Source organism: Mobula birostris, chromosome 2, assembly GCF_030028105.1.
Source record: "Mobula birostris isolate sMobBir1 chromosome 2, sMobBir1.hap1, whole genome shotgun sequence".
NCBI classification, from domain to species: domain Eukaryota; kingdom Metazoa; phylum Chordata; class Chondrichthyes; order Myliobatiformes; family Myliobatidae; genus Mobula; species Mobula birostris.
In genome coordinates, this window is record NC_092371.1 from 70,008,719 (window position 1) to 70,029,881 (window position 21,163).

The window sequence follows — 21,163 nt, forward strand, 5'->3', positions numbered from 1 at the left end:
GTGTAGGTTAGCCAAGATGAATGGCGGAACATTGTCGAGGGGTGAGTGACCTACATCTGATCTTCTGTAGCTTATCACGACATCGGGGAGTTAATTTTGGCAAAGTTCCCAGAAAATGAAGCAAAGATAGCAACACTCTCTGAAAGCATATTAATTTGAATGAGTTAAAAACATTAAACATATCAATACTAATTTTTAAGATCTTAAAGACAACTAACTAGATGAAGTTTAAAGAGAGCACTGTATCCTATATGGTGCAAAAGCTCGAAGAAGTTATAGTAGGCTATAGCTTCTATAGTATACTAAGCATAAGGGAGTGGACTTTATTAAAATTAGACCTATATTCAATTTGGGTTTAATTGTGCGAGAGTCAACCAGAGGTTAGGCAGGGATTAGTGCATTGCTGAGGGCTCTTTGCAATAATCGAGATCCTCTCATTTCTAGTTGGAACACAAAGCCTGTTCCTAGCAAGCTAGAAGCTGACAGCAATAGTTTAATTACTTGGAAACGCTTATCACGTTGACATGCCATTCTGTTTGACTGCAGTTACACATACACAAAAAAATACTCAGCCATACCTGTTCAATCCTGCAATTATGTTGCAAGACTTCAAAACCAAACTGTACTTTCAGATAATAAAGATTTCCAAATTTACACGCAATATCAACAAGCAGATGCTTAACTATTTTAACCTTGTTAGATAAACTGTTTTAACCTTGTTAGATAGACAATGTAGTTTAAATAGGATGCAAAAGCTGAATATGATAAAATGGGACTTCAGATCTGGTAGCCTTTTTAGAAGGAGGAAGCGAGGGGTTATTTTCAATATGATGCTCTTTATCAGAAATTAAAATACACTCAGTGTTCACTTTATTAGGTTCCTCCTGTACTCAATAAAGTGGCCACTAAGTGTATGTCTGTGGTCTTCTGCTGTTGTAGCCTATCTACTTTAAGGTTCACTGTGTTGTGCAATCAGGGATGCTCTTCTGCACACCGCTGTTGTAACATGTAGTTATTTGAGTTGCTGTCACCTTCCTGTCAGCTTGAACCAGTCTGGACATTCTCCCCTCTCACTAAAGGCGTTTTCATCCACAGAACTGTCACTCACTGGATTTTTTTTGTTGTCGTTTTTTGCATCATTCTGTCAAGTCTGTTGTGTGTGGAATTCCCAGGAGATCAGCAGTTTCCGAGATACTCAATCCACCCCTTCTAGCACCAATAATTATTCCACGGTCAAAGTCATTTAGATCACGTTTCTTCCCCATTCTGATGTTTGGTCTGAATGACAACTGAACCTCTTGATCATGTCTGCATGCTTTTATGTATTGAGTTCTATCACACTGGATATTTGCATGAATGAGCAGGTGAACAGGTGTGTACCTAATAAAGTGGCTACTGGGTGTATTTTTATTGTGACTGAGCAGCAACTCAAACACAACTGTCTATGAACTGCACTTCATGTGCTTTGTGACAATGTCTGAGTTGCGTATTCCATAGCTCGTGATATGTAACACCAACAAATATCAATTTACCCTATGCCACCTCGTCATGGGGAACAGTAGACACCAGCTGAGTTTGCATTACTGCCTCTCTTTGGAATGTCACCTGGAGATTCAACAGCATAACCCTGCGCAGTGATTCAATCCCTACATAAGTAACATGTAAATGAAAAGTGGGGCAATTCCATGGGAGGTAAAAAATTGCGGGCTGTTTTCCCCTTGTAATGCAAGGAAGCTCCTGGACCTGTCCTGTGAGCATCCAATGACTTGTATCAGGAGGGCACCTCTTGAATTTTCATTCACAAATGGGTAAGATCCAACCAAAATAATTATCTTGCAGAAATTGAGATTTCTGAAATATTAACCCACTCTGACTCTGGTATCAGATTCAAGTACTGGCTCTCTCTCTCTTGCACACAAAAGTATATTCTCTGGCAGACACAAGGATATGTACACATTTGCACATATGCACTAACATTCACACAGCTCTCTCTCTCTCTCAGTCTCCATCTCCCTCTCTCTCTTCCTCTCCCTCTCTCTCTCCCCTCTTTCTCTCCCCACCCTCCAATGTGCGCGTGCACACACACACACACACACACACACACACACACACACACCTACAGAGACTCGCTCTCACACAATCACACATTTATACACACAGAGAGGCTTCTTCTGTCACACACCATATACACACAAACTCACAGACTCTCCCTCTCCCTCTCCCTCTCTCTCACGTACACACATACACACATAGTGTCTCTCTACCTCTGACACAAACAAATGAATCTGCAAATAGAAACAGTCTCTCTCTCTCTCTCACACACACACACACACACACACACACACACACACTTTCTCTTCTAGGTGCCCACAGAGAGACTGCTGGTAAGTGTGACCTTCACCAAACAACCTGCAATCTCCTGAATTCTTCCACATCCAAATCAATCCTGGCCTCAGTTTCCATGACCAAATTCAGACCACCCCCTCCAGATAAGCAACATCTCCCCAATACTAGCATTGGCCTTACAGACAACAGCATTCTATTGACATTCACTCTGTCTAACAAGCCCAGATGACAGATATTAAATTCAGCCTATGGTCACTACACCTGACTGATATCTACCACCAATCTATAGTTACCTCGTTCCTGACCATTGACACCCACTACCCTGTGTTAGCCAATAATCAGAGCTCCCAGATCCACCCTTGCCCTCTTGATGGTTGTAAACCCAAGCATCCCACCTCCGTCGCATCACCAACTGCCAGCAACCAAATTTCTCAGCAAGCCTTTCTTTAACAGTCGGTCCTCTGACCTTCCTTTCCCGCCCTTGTGGCTCTCTAACTTACTGGCCCAGCTCTCAGACTTCCTTGCCATGAACACAGAAGAAAATTTGTGTAAGACAATTGAGCGATGTGCAAAATCTTGGGCCTTGTGCACTACTGAATTTCATGCAGTAATCCCTCTAAACTGAAAGTATAAGAGCATATTGTGCAAGGACTGTAAAATGCACCATTTCGGGAACCATAAAATTTGAGCCTGTATCTGTTGCTACCATTCTGCTGGTCAGTGAATTGGGAGTGGGCTGGGATTACAGCAATACTTACAGCAGTCTATTTTACAGCAACCACCTTTATTCATTTATTCATCGTCTGCTGTAAAATACACAGTGCCCACTTTATTGCATCAAACCTATACATCTGCTCATTAACGCAAATATCTAATCAACCAATCATATGGCAACTCAGTGCATAAAAGCATACAGACATAGACAAGAGGTTCAGTTGTTGTTCAGACCAAACGTCAGAACAGAGCAGAAATGTGGTCTAAGTGACTTTGATCATGGAATGATTGTTAGTGTCGGATGGGGTGGCTCGAGTATCTTAGAAACTGCTGGGAATTTCACACACAACAGTCCCTCGAGTTTACAGAGAATATTGTAGAAAATTTAAAAAACATCCAGTGAGCATTAGTTCTGTGGGTGAAAATGCCTTGTTAACGAGAGAGGTCAGAGGAGAATGGCCAAACTGGCTCAAGCTGACAGGAAGACAACAGCAATTCAGATAACCACCCGTTACAACAGTGGTGTGCAGAAGAGCTTCTCTGAATGCAAAACACATTGAAACTTGAAGCAGATGGGCTTCAGCAGCAGAAGACCACACTTCGACCCACTCCTGTACCTAATAAAGCTTCCTCTGAGTGCAGAACAAAATCTATTTACATATTTTGCTACAGGAAACTGTCTACAGAATCTGCATAATATCAGACTGTGAAGTTTCAGTCATCAGTATATTCAAATGAAACTTTCATATTGCCATTAAGTAACAATAAAGTGAATGAATTGTGGAAAGTCATACAATACTAGCAGATGATTTCCCTAGAAAAATGCTGAAAATTACATACAGGTTATGATCTTAAATTAATCTCAGCAGCATTGTGGTGTCTGGTCTTGATTAATGAGAATGATCCCAATCATGTTTATTCCGGCTAAAAGTAATGGCATCAATATAACTAACTGTCCTTAGAGGCCACGTTTCAAACACCTATTTCTTTTGACAATGATGTGGTGATCTTTTGCTTTCTCCCCTTACACATTCCCAGTTCCCTCCACCTGCATTCTGCCTTTCCTCAAACAGATTAACAAAGCACAATTTTAAATTAGTCTTCTCAGATCTGGGTTGAACATCAGATTTGCCAACTTCAGGTAATTCCTCGTTCTTCCTATCAGAACCTGGCTTCATTTTAGAGTCCTTGAGATGTACTGCATAGAAACAGGCCCTCTGGCCCATCACATCCGTGCCAGTTCAGTTTGATTCAGGTTTTGCTTTGTATAGTCTGACTTATCGGGCATGTTCCACAGTTTCATCACCATATACACAGACAAAGAAGAATAATGTGTTTACACATGCCTCCATTAACCCCATTTTAATTCACCCCATCAGAGGTATTCTACTGAGCTTGTGTGAGACTAGAACCAGAGGTCATGGGCTAAGAGTGAAAGGTGAAATATTTAAGGGGAACCTGAAGGGGAACTTCTTGGAATTACAACTTTAGAAGCAAAATCTGTAAGTACCAATGAGCCTCAAGGTAGTATATAGTGATGTACATACTTCGATAATAAATTTACTTCGAACTTTGAACATTATGGAGGAAGTCAGGAACACATTTTCAGAAGGCAATGGATTCTGAGTCAGACAACACTGTCAGGATATCCATTTTCTTTCTTGGTAACAACGTCAAGGGATAATAGAACAAAGTGCCGATGAATCTCCAGGAAGTATATGGCGAAGGGCCCACTCTATGCTAAATAATAAAATAAATTTTAAAAGCCTTTCCTAGCCTTTTAAACATTTACTTCTAAGATTAATGTTTGCTCTTATACTTGAAACATACACCACATTCTATTTTGAATGTTGTTTAGATTTTTGCTAATAGCTAATATTGTATTTGTGAATGAAAAAAGAAGAGCATGAGTTCATATGACAGCTTACATGCACAAATTATTTTCCTCCAACAACACACTGCACTTTTTAAAGTAATAGCTGTGCCATATAATTTTTCAGTTAATCTATTTAGTTGATGTTCATTGAGAGATGAATGTTGGCCAGGCCTTCAGGAGAACACACTGCTCTGCTTCACAGATGTGTCTTGATTTCATAAGTGTCTAGCTGAACAGACATTTAAGCCATCTCACTTCTGACAATGTAGCAACTCCCTCAGTACTAACTAAAATAGTAGCAGAGATTTATGTGCTCGAGTTATGGAGTGAAGTTTGGACCCAAAGCTTTTTTAGCTCAGAGGCCAAATGCTTCCACTGAGCCAAACTGACACTTATATTTATGTAGAAGATGAAATTATTGGAGAAAGGTGCAAATAAACCTGAAATCACAATTTAAAGCCAGATTTACGCCTCAGGAATCATTTGTAATCAATTGTTAGCTCCTGTAAATTTGGTGACCTGATACTTGTGACCCCCACTTTACAAGGTGGTGTGGGGGGGTGGGGGAGTAGTGGAGATGCATTTATAGAAACAGGCCATATTGCAATTTTCTATAACATGACGCTGTGCCTTCTGTGTGTGCAAGTTGCAAGAAGCACCAGCTGATAAAATATAGATTTTGTGTTGATCTATTTACTTTCTTTCATGTAGATAATATGAGAGTGTATTTTATACTGTATCTCCAAACTTTGGGTAGTGATTTGTGAATCTTCTGGGCAGAGATAGATTTTCCCTAACTTCCTTCAAATAATTATACCAATTTCCTTAATTTGTTATCCCTTAGATCGGAACTGAGCTTCTTTCTAAGAAAAATGCACTCTGTGGCCACTTTATTAGATACCTCCTGCACCTAATAAAGTAGCCTCTGAGTGCATGTTCATGGTCTTCTGCTGTTGTAGCCCATCTACCTCAAGGTTTGAGGTGTTGTGCATTCAGGGATTCTCTTCTGCATACCACTGTTGTAACATTTGGTTATTTGAGTTACTGTCGCCTTCCTGTCAGCTTGAACCAGACTGGCCATTCTCCTCTGACCTCTCTCATTAACAAGGCATTTTTGCTCACAGACCTGCCGCTCACTGGATGCCTTTTCTTTTATTTTCGCGGCATTCTCCCTAAACTCTAGAGATTGTTGTGCGTGAGAGTCACAGGAGAACAGCAGCTTCTGAGATTCTCGAACCACCAACAACTATTCCACTGTCAAAGCCACTTGGCTAACATTTCCTCCCCATTCTAATATTTGGTCTGAATGACAACAGAACCTCTTGACCTTGTCTGCATGCTTTTATTCATTGCATTGCTGTCACATGATTGACTGATTAGATACTTCTATTAATGAACGGCTGTATAGGTGTACCTTATAAAGTGGCCACTGATTGTACATCAATGTTAAACAACGTGGCATACATTTTTAAAGATATACTTACATCCATATACAATGCACTTAGTGTTTATATTTTACAGCTCTCATAATTTAATACATCTACTAAGTTGTCTGATGATATCATACATATATTTTAGGTCTCCCACTGTTTTATACACCAAAGCATCATCTCTTTCAGGTTGCAAAGAATGAAGTTTATTTCCCTTGAATTTTACAGCAAAAGGTTCTTTATATTTTAGACCTGGAAATTTACCTCTCTGGATCAGACCACTGGAGCATATTCGAAGCTGACACAGCCCATAGCTGAAGTTCACCTGGCACCTGCTATTCCATTTCAGTCAAGACTGATTGATTGATAAATGCTAATCAGCAGACAGAGAGTATTTCGTCTGCTTGCCTTCAAAGGAACACCATGGGACCATTTTTTGCCATTAATGGGGATAGGTACTGTAGATTCTGGGTTAACGCCCTATCAGAGGAAAGCACGGCTGACGTGACAGCACCTTCTCATTACTGCAGTCCAATTCTGGTACTCCAAGCTGCTGAATGAGATTTAAGCCCATTGCCCTCAGTCTTAGGGACAAGAGAACATTCAACAGAGTTAGAATGTTCCCAATTAATCAAACAAGTATCTGTAGAAAATATTGATCTGCACCTTCCTATTTTACACAAAAATCAGGGCTTTGTGAAATTAGATTTAATTTTAATTCTATAGATAAAAATCAATTCAGGCCATTTATCGTTTAACTATATGCATGTATATGTCAAACGAGACAATGTTTCTCCGGACTAGGGTGTAAAGTACTGTAGTACATATAACACACAATAACTTTGGAAAGTAAGGATGAAATCAAAAGATGAATTACACATAATTATGAAAAGCAATTTAAGCTGAAACTAGTTTTCCCCTGTCTTTAGTGCTTCACTAACTTGCAATGCTGAGTTAAAATGGGCTGCTCTAAATCAGGGTAAACATGATCCACCATCCCTGTCCCCAAGCACTGGTGCCCTGTCATGTCAGAGTCCTTTGATAGGTGAAGTTAATTTACATCCTAAATGTGTTTTCTATCATTTAGTAACTACAAGAAGGGGTTTCTGTTATGTTATAAGGGTCTCGCAGGGGTCACATTTTAATGTTGATTCTATGCTACATCGAGAGAATCTGATACCAACCTCTAAGGCATCAACGGCACAGGAGCATTCAAATCCGGCATAAACTGCTCCTAGTTGACATCCTTTTGAGTGCTGAGGTCAAACTGACATAAAAAAATCAAATTTCAAGGGGAAATTCTCTAATTGGCAATTATTATATGTGAGAATGAAAATAATGAAATGAAAGATGGAGAAATTCAAACATCTTTTTCTACCCATTACAAAAATGCAACCGTCCTTCTTTTCGAGCATTTAAAATACAACAGTCACAGAGACAGAGCTAAGCCGACAATTGAACACTTATACAGTCGTCCTAAGATCTATGGTCAACACTCCAATGATATGCATCGTGCTCATCTAACCACAGTAATGACTGGACATGAGGACATCAGTGTTAAATACACTAGTAGCAGCTCCACAGGCAAATCATTCATTTCACAATGATGAGGTTTAGAACTCTTGTTGGAATTGGGTGCTGAGAGTGAAGATGAAAAGCCAGAAAGATATCTTAAGATAGTAATTTTGTTAAAAAGAGGGAAAGATGGACATTTATGTGGTTGCTTTTATGTATCATCTTTGGACTCTGTCTATGCCTTTCACTGCCTCATTTAAGCAGCCTGCATAATCAAAGACCTCACCCTCCCTGGCATTCTCTCTTCTCCCCACTCCCATTGAGTAGAAGATACAAAAGCCTGGATGTACACACCAAAAGGCTAAAGGGTGGCTTCTATCCCACTGTTATCAGACTCTTGAATGGAACTTTTGTCCAATAAAATGGACTTCTGACTTTATAATCTACTCATTATGACCATTGTTTACCTGCACAGCATTTTAGTAGCTTTTACACTTTACTCTGTATTGTTATTGTTTTATCTTATTCTTGCTCAATGCATTGTGTAATAATTTGATCTGTACAAACAGTATCCATAACAAGCTTAAACACAAGAGATTCTGCAGAGGCTAGAACACCAGGGTAACACATTCAAAATGCTAGAAAAACTCAGCAGGTCAGGTAGCATCTAGGGAGGGGAATAACCAGTCAACATTCCCGGCCAAGACCCTTCATCGGGATCATCAAACCTGACCTGCTGAGTTTCTTCAGCATTTTGTGTGTGCTGCAAGACTAGCTTTACTCTGTATGTCGGTGCATGTGACAATAATAAACCAGGTACCAATATTAATGTGTAGAATAGGCCCTTTGGCCCATTTAGTCTGTGACCACTAAGGCCATACCTACAGTAATCCCAGTTTATTCCCATCAATTCTCACATTCTCAATTCCCTCTCAACTACACACTAGGGACATCTTAAAGTGGGAGGAAATCTAAAGCACACCCAAGCATGTCAAAGAGAGAACACGCAAGCTCTACATAGACAGAACTGGAAGACGAGGTTTGAACTGAGGACTCTGGTGCAGCAAGGTAGCTGTTCAACTCTACATTACTCTGCCGCCTCCCGATTTCACAACGTCTCCTCACCACCAATGAAATTCTGTTGTAATATAGACAACATAGCAGTCAATTTACACACAGCTAAGGAGAACCTGGTGGTGTGTGTTGGTGAAAGCTCTAGTATTACAGAATTCAACCATGTTGACAGTACTGCTCTGAATTAGATACCAACTATAAAGCATGTGAATATACCTTCACACACACAGTTGGAATAAGCTGAAGAACACGGTTACTGGTAGGCTTTCCCAGTTTACCTTCTATTCCAGTGATACCTCATTCTTGTGTTTGACACTTTGATAGGACTACTGGGTTATGACAAGTCAATCATATACTAAGAATATTCCACATTCGGTTCCAGTGAGTGGGTAATGGAAAGAGAGAAGACCTTGTATTTATAAAGGCCTTTTTCATGTCCCTGTCAAGATAGCCCAAAGTACTTTACAGTGAATTAAATGTTTTAAAGGATAATCTCTATTATAGGAGAAGTAGCCAATTTTTTGAAGAACAAGTTCCCAGAAAGGTCAGTGCAATAATGGTTAGATAGATAGTTTTCAAGGTGTTGACTGAAAAATAGTCACCAGGGGTAACCATTTTGTCTTCCATGAAATACAGAAATAAAAATTCAACTCAAAATCACGATATATATGTATATCTGTAAAACCTTGCCAACACTTATTAGGTAAGCATTGCTACATGTCAGTATTTCACTCGTTTATTCCTAAGTGTACAGCATAAGGTATAGACTCAGGTTTAAGCCCTTATCCTTCAGTGCAGCAGTGAAGGAGTGCTACATGGACAATGGTTTGAAGGAATCCCATGCTACTCCCATTGTAGTGTGTTCTCCATGGTGTTCTGGGCAATATTTGTTCTTCAACCAATATCTTTCAGCCAATCATCTGTTTCTATCACACCACTGTTTGTAGCATTGTGATGTTCCAAAGTTCAAACTTTAAACTTCAAAGTAAACTTATTATCAAAATACATTATCTTGATTCATTATTCATTATCTTGTGGGCATTCACAGTAAATACAAATACAAGGAAACACAATAGAATCAATGAAAAAGCACACACAACAAAGGCGGACAAATTGTGTACAACTTGCTCTATGTGCTTCCAACATTACATCAGTAATCCACATTTTCAATGTGCTCAATTGACTGAGCTTTTTATTATGCCCAAAACTTGTGAGGGTAATATTTCTGTTCTCCTTGGATCCTATTGTTCCCTGGGGGTCACACACCAAGGCAAACAACAACTGCTACTGGAAAATTATCATCTCAGTGAAAGACCGTCCTCGGTCTACTTGAAACTTTCGGGTCTCCTGGAACACGAAATGTCCATAAGGGTATGCTGCCAACTGGCACATCCCAAGAGTACAAGCTGAAGGAGGCACTGAAGCTTGGTGCAGCCAAAGCAAAGACATTGTGAGGAAGAACCACAGGCTAGATTCCTTCCACTGCTGCCATGGAGAGGCTGAACGAAGTAGAGAAGTCCCTCAAACATTGAAATGGTGTATCACCCCAGGGACCACATAAGTGGCAATGATGCAATGGTTTAAATAGAAGTGTTAACACTACTGAATTCATTGACCCTATGACACTAAAGATATAAAACATTTGGCACTGTTTTATTCTTTTGTATATATTTTTTATTATGAATAAAGTTTATTTTTGGAAAAGAACAATCCCATTGGGCTGAACTCTTTCCTTGAATTACAGCCATGCCTACACAAGTCCTGTAATTGGAATACACTTTTGGATCTCTCAATGACTTCATGTCCTCATCCCTGGGGTTGTTTCAGGAGGAGGAGTGGGCCTCAGGCAATACAGACAGCTGTTTACCACCCTGATAGCAGGCTGACAGTGCAAACTACCAGAAAGCCTTCTCATGACTTCCAAATATCTGTGACGATCAGAGATACATATAAATAATTGAACACAACACTTAATTATTCTTAAATTTAAAAATAATAATTTTTGTAAAATCATATTAAATTGCTGTTATTTAACTTAGTACTTAAATTTACTGGGTAATAAACATTGACAATAAATTTAGTGAGCTATACTTTTCTAATATGGTCAGCAATCTCATTCATATGAATGAGGCTATGCTGAATATACAGCTGTCACGTTTAGGAGCCAGACACAAAGTGTGGTTGATGTATTTGCTCAGCAAATTGTGGAACAGCAACTAGACTCATTGACAAATCCAGGCACAGACCAGGATGACAGGCAGATTAGATTCTGACCTCCAGTGTGCTTCCCACATTGCAGTGGGAAGTCCACAATTCACTGATGTACCATTACAGCCTGTTAACTGTTGTCTGCAGATTCATTGATCGGCCATCAGTGACAGCCAGCCTATCATCTTGTCAACTTTATGCAGATACAAGCTGGTTTGTGCAGGAAACATTACTCAACTGGAGTATTCTTCTTGTCTCAGATCTTACACGTAATCTGTGTTTGTGTAATGTCTACACTGATCAATCGGTTAACTAATTGATCTTATGTCTTTATAAAGTTCAAAGTTCATTTACTATCAATGTATGTATAATGTATATCACCATATAGTACCCTGAGACTTATTTTCTTGGTATGATATTATGATAATGAGAAAATTATTTAAATAAATTATTTTTCAAGATTCAAGTAAATAGGACATATTCATCAACTCTCCAAAAGTCATTAGTAGATCTTCAAATTGAAGCTTGAATCTCTACTTTTTGACAGGATACACCCACAGCAGTGTCCCTTGGATTGCGAATGGAGGAGATGATTTTTAATTTGGCTGATTCACACCTATTCTTCAATGATTTAGAGGTAAGAAAGAGATTTTTATCTAAACAAAGCACAGGCATCACAGAATACTATTTTATGGTTTTGAAATGACCCACTTTAGCAATTGTCTAGAGACAGCTCTAAGATTTAGGATTCCCAATCTAATCCTCTCTGCTTCGATTCCTCACTTAAGGACTTACACATTGCATCTTTCAAAAATAGGTGGGAGGACATATGGCAATGAAGGAAGTTGGACTCCACAACAGAATATAGATAAGTTGAGTGAATGGGCAAAAAGTTAGCTGATGGAGTTCATTGTGGGGAATTGTGAGGTCATGCACTTCAAAAGGCAGAGTATTATCTAAATGGAAAGAGGTTGTAAATGAGTTGAGTATAGTTGGATCCAGGTGTTCTTGTGTATGAAAGAGAAAAAAGTCAGCATGCAGGTGCAGCACGTAATTAAGGCACAGGACATATTGGCCTTTATTGCTGGGGGCTTGGAATTTTAAAATAGAGAACTATTGTTACAATTCTGGAGCATGTTGGTGAGACACCACCTGGAATACTGTGTATAGTTTTGGTCCACTTATCTAAGAAAAGATGCATCAGCGCTGGAAGCGGTCCAAAAGAGAATCGCTTGAACTAGTTTCTGAAATGAGAGGCTTGTCTTACTACAGCAAACTTATAAAAAGTTGCATCTGTCTTCTTTCGATTTTAGAGAAAAATGGGTGATCTCAATGGAACATATAAAATGCTGAAGGGCGTGACCAAGTAGACATTGAAATGTTTCTGCGAGTTGGGGGAACTTGAACAAAAGGATGCTGTTGCAAGATAAGAGGGCAATCATTTATAACTGAGGTACTCAAGGGAGTTTCCTCACAGAGTGGTGAATCTCCAGGATTCTCTAACCAGAGGGTTCTGGAGGCTCAAGCAGTGAAGATTCTCAAAGAGGGGGCAGATAAATTGCTAGATACATTGTTGAAAAATCAGGCAATGGTGAGCTATGTGGAAGTGAGGCCGTGGGCAGATCCACCACGTTCATATCAAATAGGAGTTGTGTGTGCAGGTTTGAAAAGCCAGGTAGCCTACTCCTGCTGCTACTCGTTGTGTGTCTTCCTGTGTGATTAAGTTTAGTCAGGACACTAATGCCCCTTTATGTGGCTTAGCATACATTTTTATTTGATAACAGTCCGGAGAAGCACCTTTGGGCATTTCGGTAAGTAAAAAGTTTTGGATAAACAAAGTTATTTTTGTATGTTCATAAACAAGCAGTGTTATAATTGAGACGAATGTATCGATGACTATCAGGCATTTTAAAATGGCACTCATTCAGCTCATCAACAAGAAATCCTCCAGGTGTCTTTCTCCTTGAGACATCGCTTCCATCTCGGAGAAATCCTCCACTACAATATATTAGTGACCATACAGAATGTGTAAGCCAGAGTAGACTATCTTAAGGTTATTCAGCTATGGTGTGAAGAGTATTTCAGTAGAAATCGTTCCTAGATGGTAGTATTGAACAAGTATTGGCAACTGATTTATACCTATCCAATAGTGAATTCAGTTTTTAGCATAAAGAAGAGGAAAACCAATGTGATGCAGCCTGTTTTGCATACCACCAACGCAAGATTGATCGTTCTAAGTAGAACATCATAGAACAATACAACACAAGGCAGACCCTTTGGATGACGATATTGTGCAGACCTGTTAACCTACTCCAAGATCAATCTAACCCTTCCCTCTCACATAGCCATCCATTTTGCCTATCCAAGAGTCTCTTCAATGTATCTGCCTCTACCACAACCCTCGGCAGTGTGTTCCATGCACTTACCACTCTCTGTGTGGAAAACCTACTCCCAATGTACTCCCAATGTACTTTCCTCCAATCACCTTAAAAATTTGCCCCTGTGTAATTGCCATTTCCACCCTGGGAAAAAGTCTCTGGCTATGCCTTTTATCATTTTGTACACCCCTATCAAGTCTCCTCTCAGACTCCTTTGCTCCAAAGTCCTAGCTTGATCAACCTTTCCTCATAAGACATTCTCTCTAATCCAGGCAGCATCCTTGTAAATCTCCTCTGCACTCTCTCTAAACCTTCCACATCCTTCTTATAATGAGGTGACCAGAACTGAACACAATACTCCACGTGTGGTCCAACCAGAGTTTTACCTCATGGCTCTTGAACTCAACCTGCAAAGGACAACGCACTGCTTAACCATTCTAACTACTAATGTAGCAACTTTGGGGGATGTGTGCACTCGGACCACAAGATCCTTCTGTTCCTCCAAGTCTAATTCTGCCCTTGATAAATATTATCAGCACTGTCGCCTTTTCCACCCAGGGCCAATGGATATATCAGCTAACAACCTTGGCTGATTCCTTCCCCCTGTCTCGGGGAACTAGGCAAATTGCCTCTAGTATTTCACCAGCAATCTATTCTGGGAGCCTTCTGCTTTGAATGCCTCCGTGTCATGCCAGGTGGCATATTTACCCATTGACCTGCATTCACTCTCACTGATGGACTGTTTTAGTGCATGCAGCTGTGTTGGTGAATTTGGTTATTTGTAATTCTATACATATGTATATATTAAATCCACTCTGCTCAATAAAATGTACTTATCCATGGACAAGATGGGTATACTCGCAATAAAGCTGTGTTTCTTGGATGTATTTTGTTAGTATTCAAACAACATCAGGCATGTATATACAAAAAGTGGTGCAGGTAATCTGAACTCACTTCCTGTCTGTAATATTTGAAAGAATTTCTTCACTCGGTAACATGATAATCCACTGCACAATATGTCCCTAATATTCTCTATCTCTGCCATGAAAGTATGGAATGGTGATATTCCCTACTCCTTTTATTGATAATGGCATAATATATAGAATCTGCAAAATAGCAAGATCAAAAGATTGCTATCCTATCAGGAATTTTTTCATTTTGGGCACCAAATCTAATAAGATCATATTTGAAACCAATTATCACCCATCATCAAGGGCACTAACTGATCATGCCATGCTCTTCTCTTGCTTCTGCCACCAGGAAAGTGGTACAGGAGCCTTAGGTCCCAGTTCCCCAGGTTCAGGAGTAGTGATTACCCTTCAACCATCAGGCTCCTGAACCAGTGTGGATAACTTCATTCACCAAAACTCTGAAGTGATTCCACACTCTATGGACTCAATTTCAAGGACTCTACAATTCATGTTCTTAGTATTATTTGTGTGTTTGTTTGTTTATTTATTTATTTATTGCACAAAATTGTCTACTTTTGCACATGGGCTGTTAGTCTTTGTATGTACTTTGTCATCGATTCCAGTGTATTTCTCTGTTCTACGGTGAGTACTTACTTATGTACTGCCTGCTGGTATTTAGGGCAGCAATGAAGGTCTTCCTTCTCTGCCTGTTCTCGGCCACTCAGATGCAGAAGAATTCTTTATTGCTGTTTCTGTAACAATGTTGTTTTACCTGGTCAGTGTTGTTAGCCCTGAGCCCCCCAACTTCCAAACCTGGAGGACCAGTGGACCTTTGACCCTAACAAGAGCCAAAGCATATAGCACTGACTCCAGCCAACATAGCTCTCTGGGTCACTGAGGCAATCAAATCTACAAACTATGACATGGTTGTAGTCTGTTTGGATGTCTGCTGTGAATGTCTGCAAGAAAATTAATCTTAGGGTAGTATATGATGACATATACATACTTTCATAATAAATTTTACTTTGAATTTTGAAAAAGACAAGGTAAACCGTTAGCTTTGAATTTGCAGTAGTAATGACCGACAAATTATTGAAATGTACGAATCTCACTCCAAGACATTGATAGCAGGGTCGGGATCTCTGTATTGGTGGCTTATCCCATAAAATGCAGCATTAATATCAATAATTCAGTGCATCATCACTAACTGTACTGTTTGCAGCTGCCTCTACTCCAATCAAGGGAAATATTTTGAAATATTGTGAATTTAAGTTAGTTATCAACTATTATTGAGTATTGCACTAATATATATCATTTCCATGATCACTTAGAAAGATTGATGTCCTGTTCACCAAGTATGTTTGTTAGGTGAGTTTCCCATGAGACGGTAAGACAGAGGAGCAGAATTGGGGCATTCAGTTTATTGGGTTTGCTCTCCTGTTTGACCTTGACCGATTTATTTTCCTCTCAAATCCATTCTCTTGCCCTCTCCCCACAATCTTTGACACTCTTTCTAGTCAAGAGCCTGTCAACCTCTGCTTTAAATATACCCAAATGACTTGGCCTCCACATCCATCTGTGGCAATGAATTCCATAGTTTGACCAGCTTCTGGCTAAAGAAATTCTTCCTCATCACTTTTCTAAAGGGGCATCCTTCTGTTCTGAGGCTGTGTCCTGGTCCTAAACTCTCCCACTGTTGGAAACGATCTCTCCACATCCACTCTATCTAGGTCTTTCAATCTTCAGTAATCTTCAATGTGATTCCCTTCTCCCACCCTAGCCCCCTGCCCCCCTCAGCACCCCATTCTTCTAACCTCCAGCAAATTCAGGCCCAGAGCCATCAAATTTTCCTCATACATTACCCTTTCGTACCTGAGATATTTTCAATACCTTCTAAGTAATTATTACTACTTGGCATACTACATGGTTTTACTGAACTAATTTGATGCTTATACATTGCAATTCTTTAACCTAAGCATTTAAATGTGTAAAGTATTTTAAATACTTTATTGAGCAACATAAGTATTGTTTAAAAATGTAATTAAACATTGAGGATTTGCTTCCTGAAATGCAATCTGTGGGGATTCCTGATGTGATCGGAAGTGAACCAGCATGGTGACAATTATGATGTCCCATGGGATTGCCAACAGGGAATCCTAACAGCACAGGGCACTGGATCAGTGATGTGCAAGTTTTGAGGTGCTAAGACCAAAATTCCTAGTAATTGATTTGTTCAGGTTCTAAGCTTTAGAAGATGAGATGGGGGGCGGGGGGGGGGGGATCTCTTTGAATCCTATCAAATGTAGAGTGGACATGGAGAGAATACTTCCTACAGTGGAGGAACTCTAGGACCAGAAGGGAACAGCCTCAGAACAGAAGGATACCCCTTTAGAACAGAGATGAGAAGAAATTTCTTTGGCTGGTTGTGGTGAATCTGTGAAATTCATTGTCACAGATGGCTGTGGAGGTAAGTCATTGGACATACTCAAAGGTTGATAGGGTCTTGATTAATACGTGCATCATAGGTTACAAGGAGAAAGCAGGAGAATGGGGTTGAGAAGGAAGATGAATCAGTCATGGACAGATAGTGGAGCAGAATCAAAGGGCCGATTAGTGTAATTCTACTCTTATGTATTATGGTCCAATGGATTTTGTGGACATTGAGTGCGTCTAGTTTCCACTGTAAACATCCCTTGAATACATTTACGGAGAAAAAATACAAGTGAGGGACTCAAGTTCAGAGATGAAGAAATTATGTATTTTCCTGAATTTAAGAATGCAATTTTGAAAATAAAATAATGATGGATTTGCAGCTTCTGCCACTTGCCCATTAGAGTGTAAGGGCAAAAGTTCATACTTGTTTTAGAAAAGGTTATTCTCAGAAAATAATGGTACAGCTTTAAGAGAACTGGGTGTTGCCAGGCAGCATCTACGTAAAAGGGTAAACAGTTGACATTTTGGGCCGAGACCCTTCATCAGGACTGGAGGGCCACAGTGACCACAGAAGGGGAGCAGTGAGAGTGAGTTTGAATGAACTCCCAACGAAGGGAAGGCTTAAACTTCTTCAGGGTGGGCATCCCTTGATACAGCTTTAGTTTCTGTTTGGGTGTCAAAAGTTGATCATTAATTCTTACACTTTAGCAATATTGATGATTTTAAATATGCACATTTAGTACTGGTAAATATGTAGAAATTGGTCCTCTATAAATGAATAAATGTAGATTTAATAACAAAATGCATATAAGTGGGCAGTGGAGAGTTCAGAACTGGTTGCTGCTGCCAGTGTCCCTTCCTTTAGCTAATTAAGCGCTTCATTTGCTAATGATACATCTGTGTAGCCTCGGTGCAATGAACTGGAAAATATGTGCCTGAGCTGGGGGTAAAGAGATAGTGGAAAGGAGAAATGAAGCCTGATTACAAGGGAGAAAAGACAGAGGAGAGGTTGGGAAAATCAGACGTGGAAGCTTAACTGCCTCCCGTGCAGTATTCAAGCTTTCTCTGTTAAGCACTTCTCTGTGCTTTTGTGAATGTAATCAGTGCTTACATAAAAGGGATTTAGTGTAATTGAAAGGCAAGCTTTTCAGTGCAAAACTGGCAATCTCCTTCACTAAGAATTTTCCTAACAAAGGACGATTTTCTAGAGGCACATGCTAATTTCAAAGTCTGCTGTAAAAACTGTGGAAACGAGCAAGGCATTGGCAAGGAGAGAGCAGAAGGTGTTAGAACAGGAGTGCCCCTGCTTTTTATCAAGAGCAATAGTTAATATTTAAGATCACTCAAGAGGCAAGAAAACGGGATGCATTTCTCCCAAACTCAGAGAGCACCAATAATAATGATTACAGTCCGTTGAAGAAATGGGTGCTAATCTTTCACTGTTCTGTATTTAAGTTTATTCTTTTCAGTTACTCTCTCACAAGATGTGGACACAACTGACATGAGAGGCGATCAGAATCAGAATCCAGTTTATTATTATGGACATATGACGTGAAATTTGTTGTTTTGCAGCAGCAAGACAATGCAACATACAAAATATACTATAAGTTACAAAAAGAAATGTATATAAATAAAAGTAGTGCAAAAAGCGAAAATAGTGAGGTAGTGCTCATGGCCCATTGCCCATTGAGGAATCTGATGGTGGAAGGAAAGAAGCTGTTCCTAAAATGTCGAGTACTGTATGTCTCTTCAGCTTCTGTACCTCCTCCTTGATGGAAGCAATGAGAAGAGGTCTTGTCCTGGATGGTGGGGTGGGGTGGGGGGGGGGGGTCCCTTAATGATGGATGCCACCTTTTTGAGGCATTGCCTTTTGAAGATATCCTCGATGGTGGGGAAGCTAGCGCCCATGATGGAGCTGGTTGAGTTTACAACTATCTACAGCTTTTTCCTAATCCTATGTAGTGCCCCCTCCATAACAGTCCAAAAGAGACTCACTAGGTTAATTCCTGGGATGGTCGGTTGTCCTATCACAAGTGGCTAAATAAATTAAATCAACTTTCTTTGAAGTTTAGGAAAAAGAGGGTGATCTTATTGAAACATATGAGGTAGCGATGGAGCACACCAGGTACATAGATGTCGAGATGTATCCACTAGGGATGAATCTTGAATATCATGATATAGTTACAAGATTAGGGCCAATCTTTTAAAGATGAGGTATGTGGTACCTTCTCACAAGTAGAGGCAACTCTCATGGATTCTCTAACCCAGCAAGATAATTTAGAATGTTTGGCAGCAGAATGTGTGGTGAAACTTGTGGGCTCCACCCCCCCCCCCAACCCAACACACCCTTAGACATGTTGGTTGCTTGTGCAAATAACACATATCACTGTATGTTTCACTGTACACATGATATATAAGCTTGAATCTTGATTTTGAATATTAAATGAGGAAGTAGATACATGTTTGACTGATTGGGCAATAAGGGGCTACAGGAACTGACATAGAAGAAGAAATGAGGTCTGGGGAAACTGAGCCATGGTCCTGTTGAATGACAGGACAGGCTTGAGTGACTGAGTGGCCTACTTCTGTACCTGCTTTCTTAATTACTAACCATCCCTATTTGCCCAGAAATAAGAACCTGTTAAAGACTTAATGCAATATGTTGATTGGAGTTGCATGCATACTGGCTTAGAAGAGGTCACTGAACTGAAAGGCATTAATAAACCAGATGGGTTATCACCGAATCCATGAGGTTTATTTAATTAGATTAACTTTATTTTCCTTAGCTGCCAGTGTTGGATTAGAACTTATGTCTTTGAATGGACAAGTCTTCTTGATACTAGTCCAGTAAATTAACCACTATCCTGCCATACTGAGTGTTTCCTGAACATTTCCGTGCTGGCTGAAATCATAAAACTATAAAAACATGCACAAAAGGAGCCTATTTAAACTATCATATTTGCACTAGATTTTGATTGAGCTATCAGAAACTTAACAAACTGAACAAAACATTCTAGTTTTTCCTTCAGTCTTTCATCGTACACCACCTCACTGAAAGTTGTACACTCTTACCAGTTGTGCCAATGCAAGTAATTGAAGAATAGATTAGCCCAATCCATACCTTTTGCATTACTTCTTAACATCCATTTTGGAGTTTCTCGTGTGCGAAGTTACAGGCTGCTATTGCCTACAGGAGGAAAGAGTAAGGCAAAAACAAGTATTGTTTTGGGTTTAGTAGTTGAGAGGAATGGACAAATGGTGCAGGTGTATGCATTCAAGTTCTGCTAGGGCAGGTAGAAAACTTAAGTGCAATTGATTAGTAATCTGGATTAGAGACTTCAACCTCCAATGAAATGATGAGATTTTATTTTCTAAAAAGGAACTGATTTGCTGATATAAAAAAAAATCAGGTTTATGTACTGATCTGGTTGATAAATGACTAGTCCTACCAGAATGCAATTTAAATGGCTCATTGGGCCATTCAGTTCAGGAGAAATTAGGGATGAGCAATAAATACCAGGTATGGTCCAAACACAGATCCCAGAACAATACAGTTCAGGAACAAGCTCACAGCTCACTATATCAGAGCCATCCATGGTGCTAATCTGAAATAATCTGATCTTCCTGTGCATGGTCTCCATGCCTCTATTCCCTGCCCATTCATGTGTTCCTTAAACATTGCTATCATCTCTGTTTCTATCAAATCTTCATGAAGTACATTCCAGGTACCTAACACTCTCTACGAAGTAACAACTTGCCTCACGCATCTCTTTTAACTTTTACTTCTCTCACCTTAAAGCCATGTACTCTAGTATTTGATATTTCTACCTTGGGGAAAAATTCTCTCAACTATCTACCTATCTGTGCCTTTCATAATTATATATATTTGTATCAGGCACCCCACCCCCAACCTCCAACTCACCAGAGAAAATGATCCAAGTTTGATTTATCTCTCCTTATAGCTAATGTATTCCAATCCATCCAAAACCATGGTGAACCTCTTCTGAGCTGTCTCCAAACCTCCACATCCTTCCTACAGTGTGGTGACCAGAGCCACACATAATACTCCAAATGTGGATAACTAGCTTTATATATGGCTGCAACATGATTTCCAATCAATGAAAGAAAGTATGCCATGCATCCTCTTTACCACCCTTTTCACTTGTGTTGTCACTTTCAAGGACCTGTGAACTGGCACCCCAAGATCTCTCTAGACATCAGTGCTTCTAAGAATCTTGCCATTTAATGTATATCTCTCTATTGCATTGACCTACAAAA

At 39.7% G+C, this 21,163-nt stretch overlaps 1 protein-coding gene across 4 annotated transcripts in view; it reads left to right on the forward strand.

The window, feature by feature from the left end:
• LOC140187362 (protein phosphatase EYA1-like) overlaps positions 1–21,163 on the forward strand; it is a 282,288-nt gene that overhangs the window by 219,140 nt on the left and 41,985 nt on the right. For all 4 annotated transcript variants that reach the window (XM_072242619.1, XM_072242648.1, XM_072242639.1 and 1 more), the window contains exon 11: positions 11,711–11,800. In XM_072242619.1, coding sequence (XP_072098720.1) covers positions 11,711–11,800 — 90 coding nt within the window. The remainder of the gene's footprint in view (positions 1–11,710; positions 11,801–21,163) is intronic.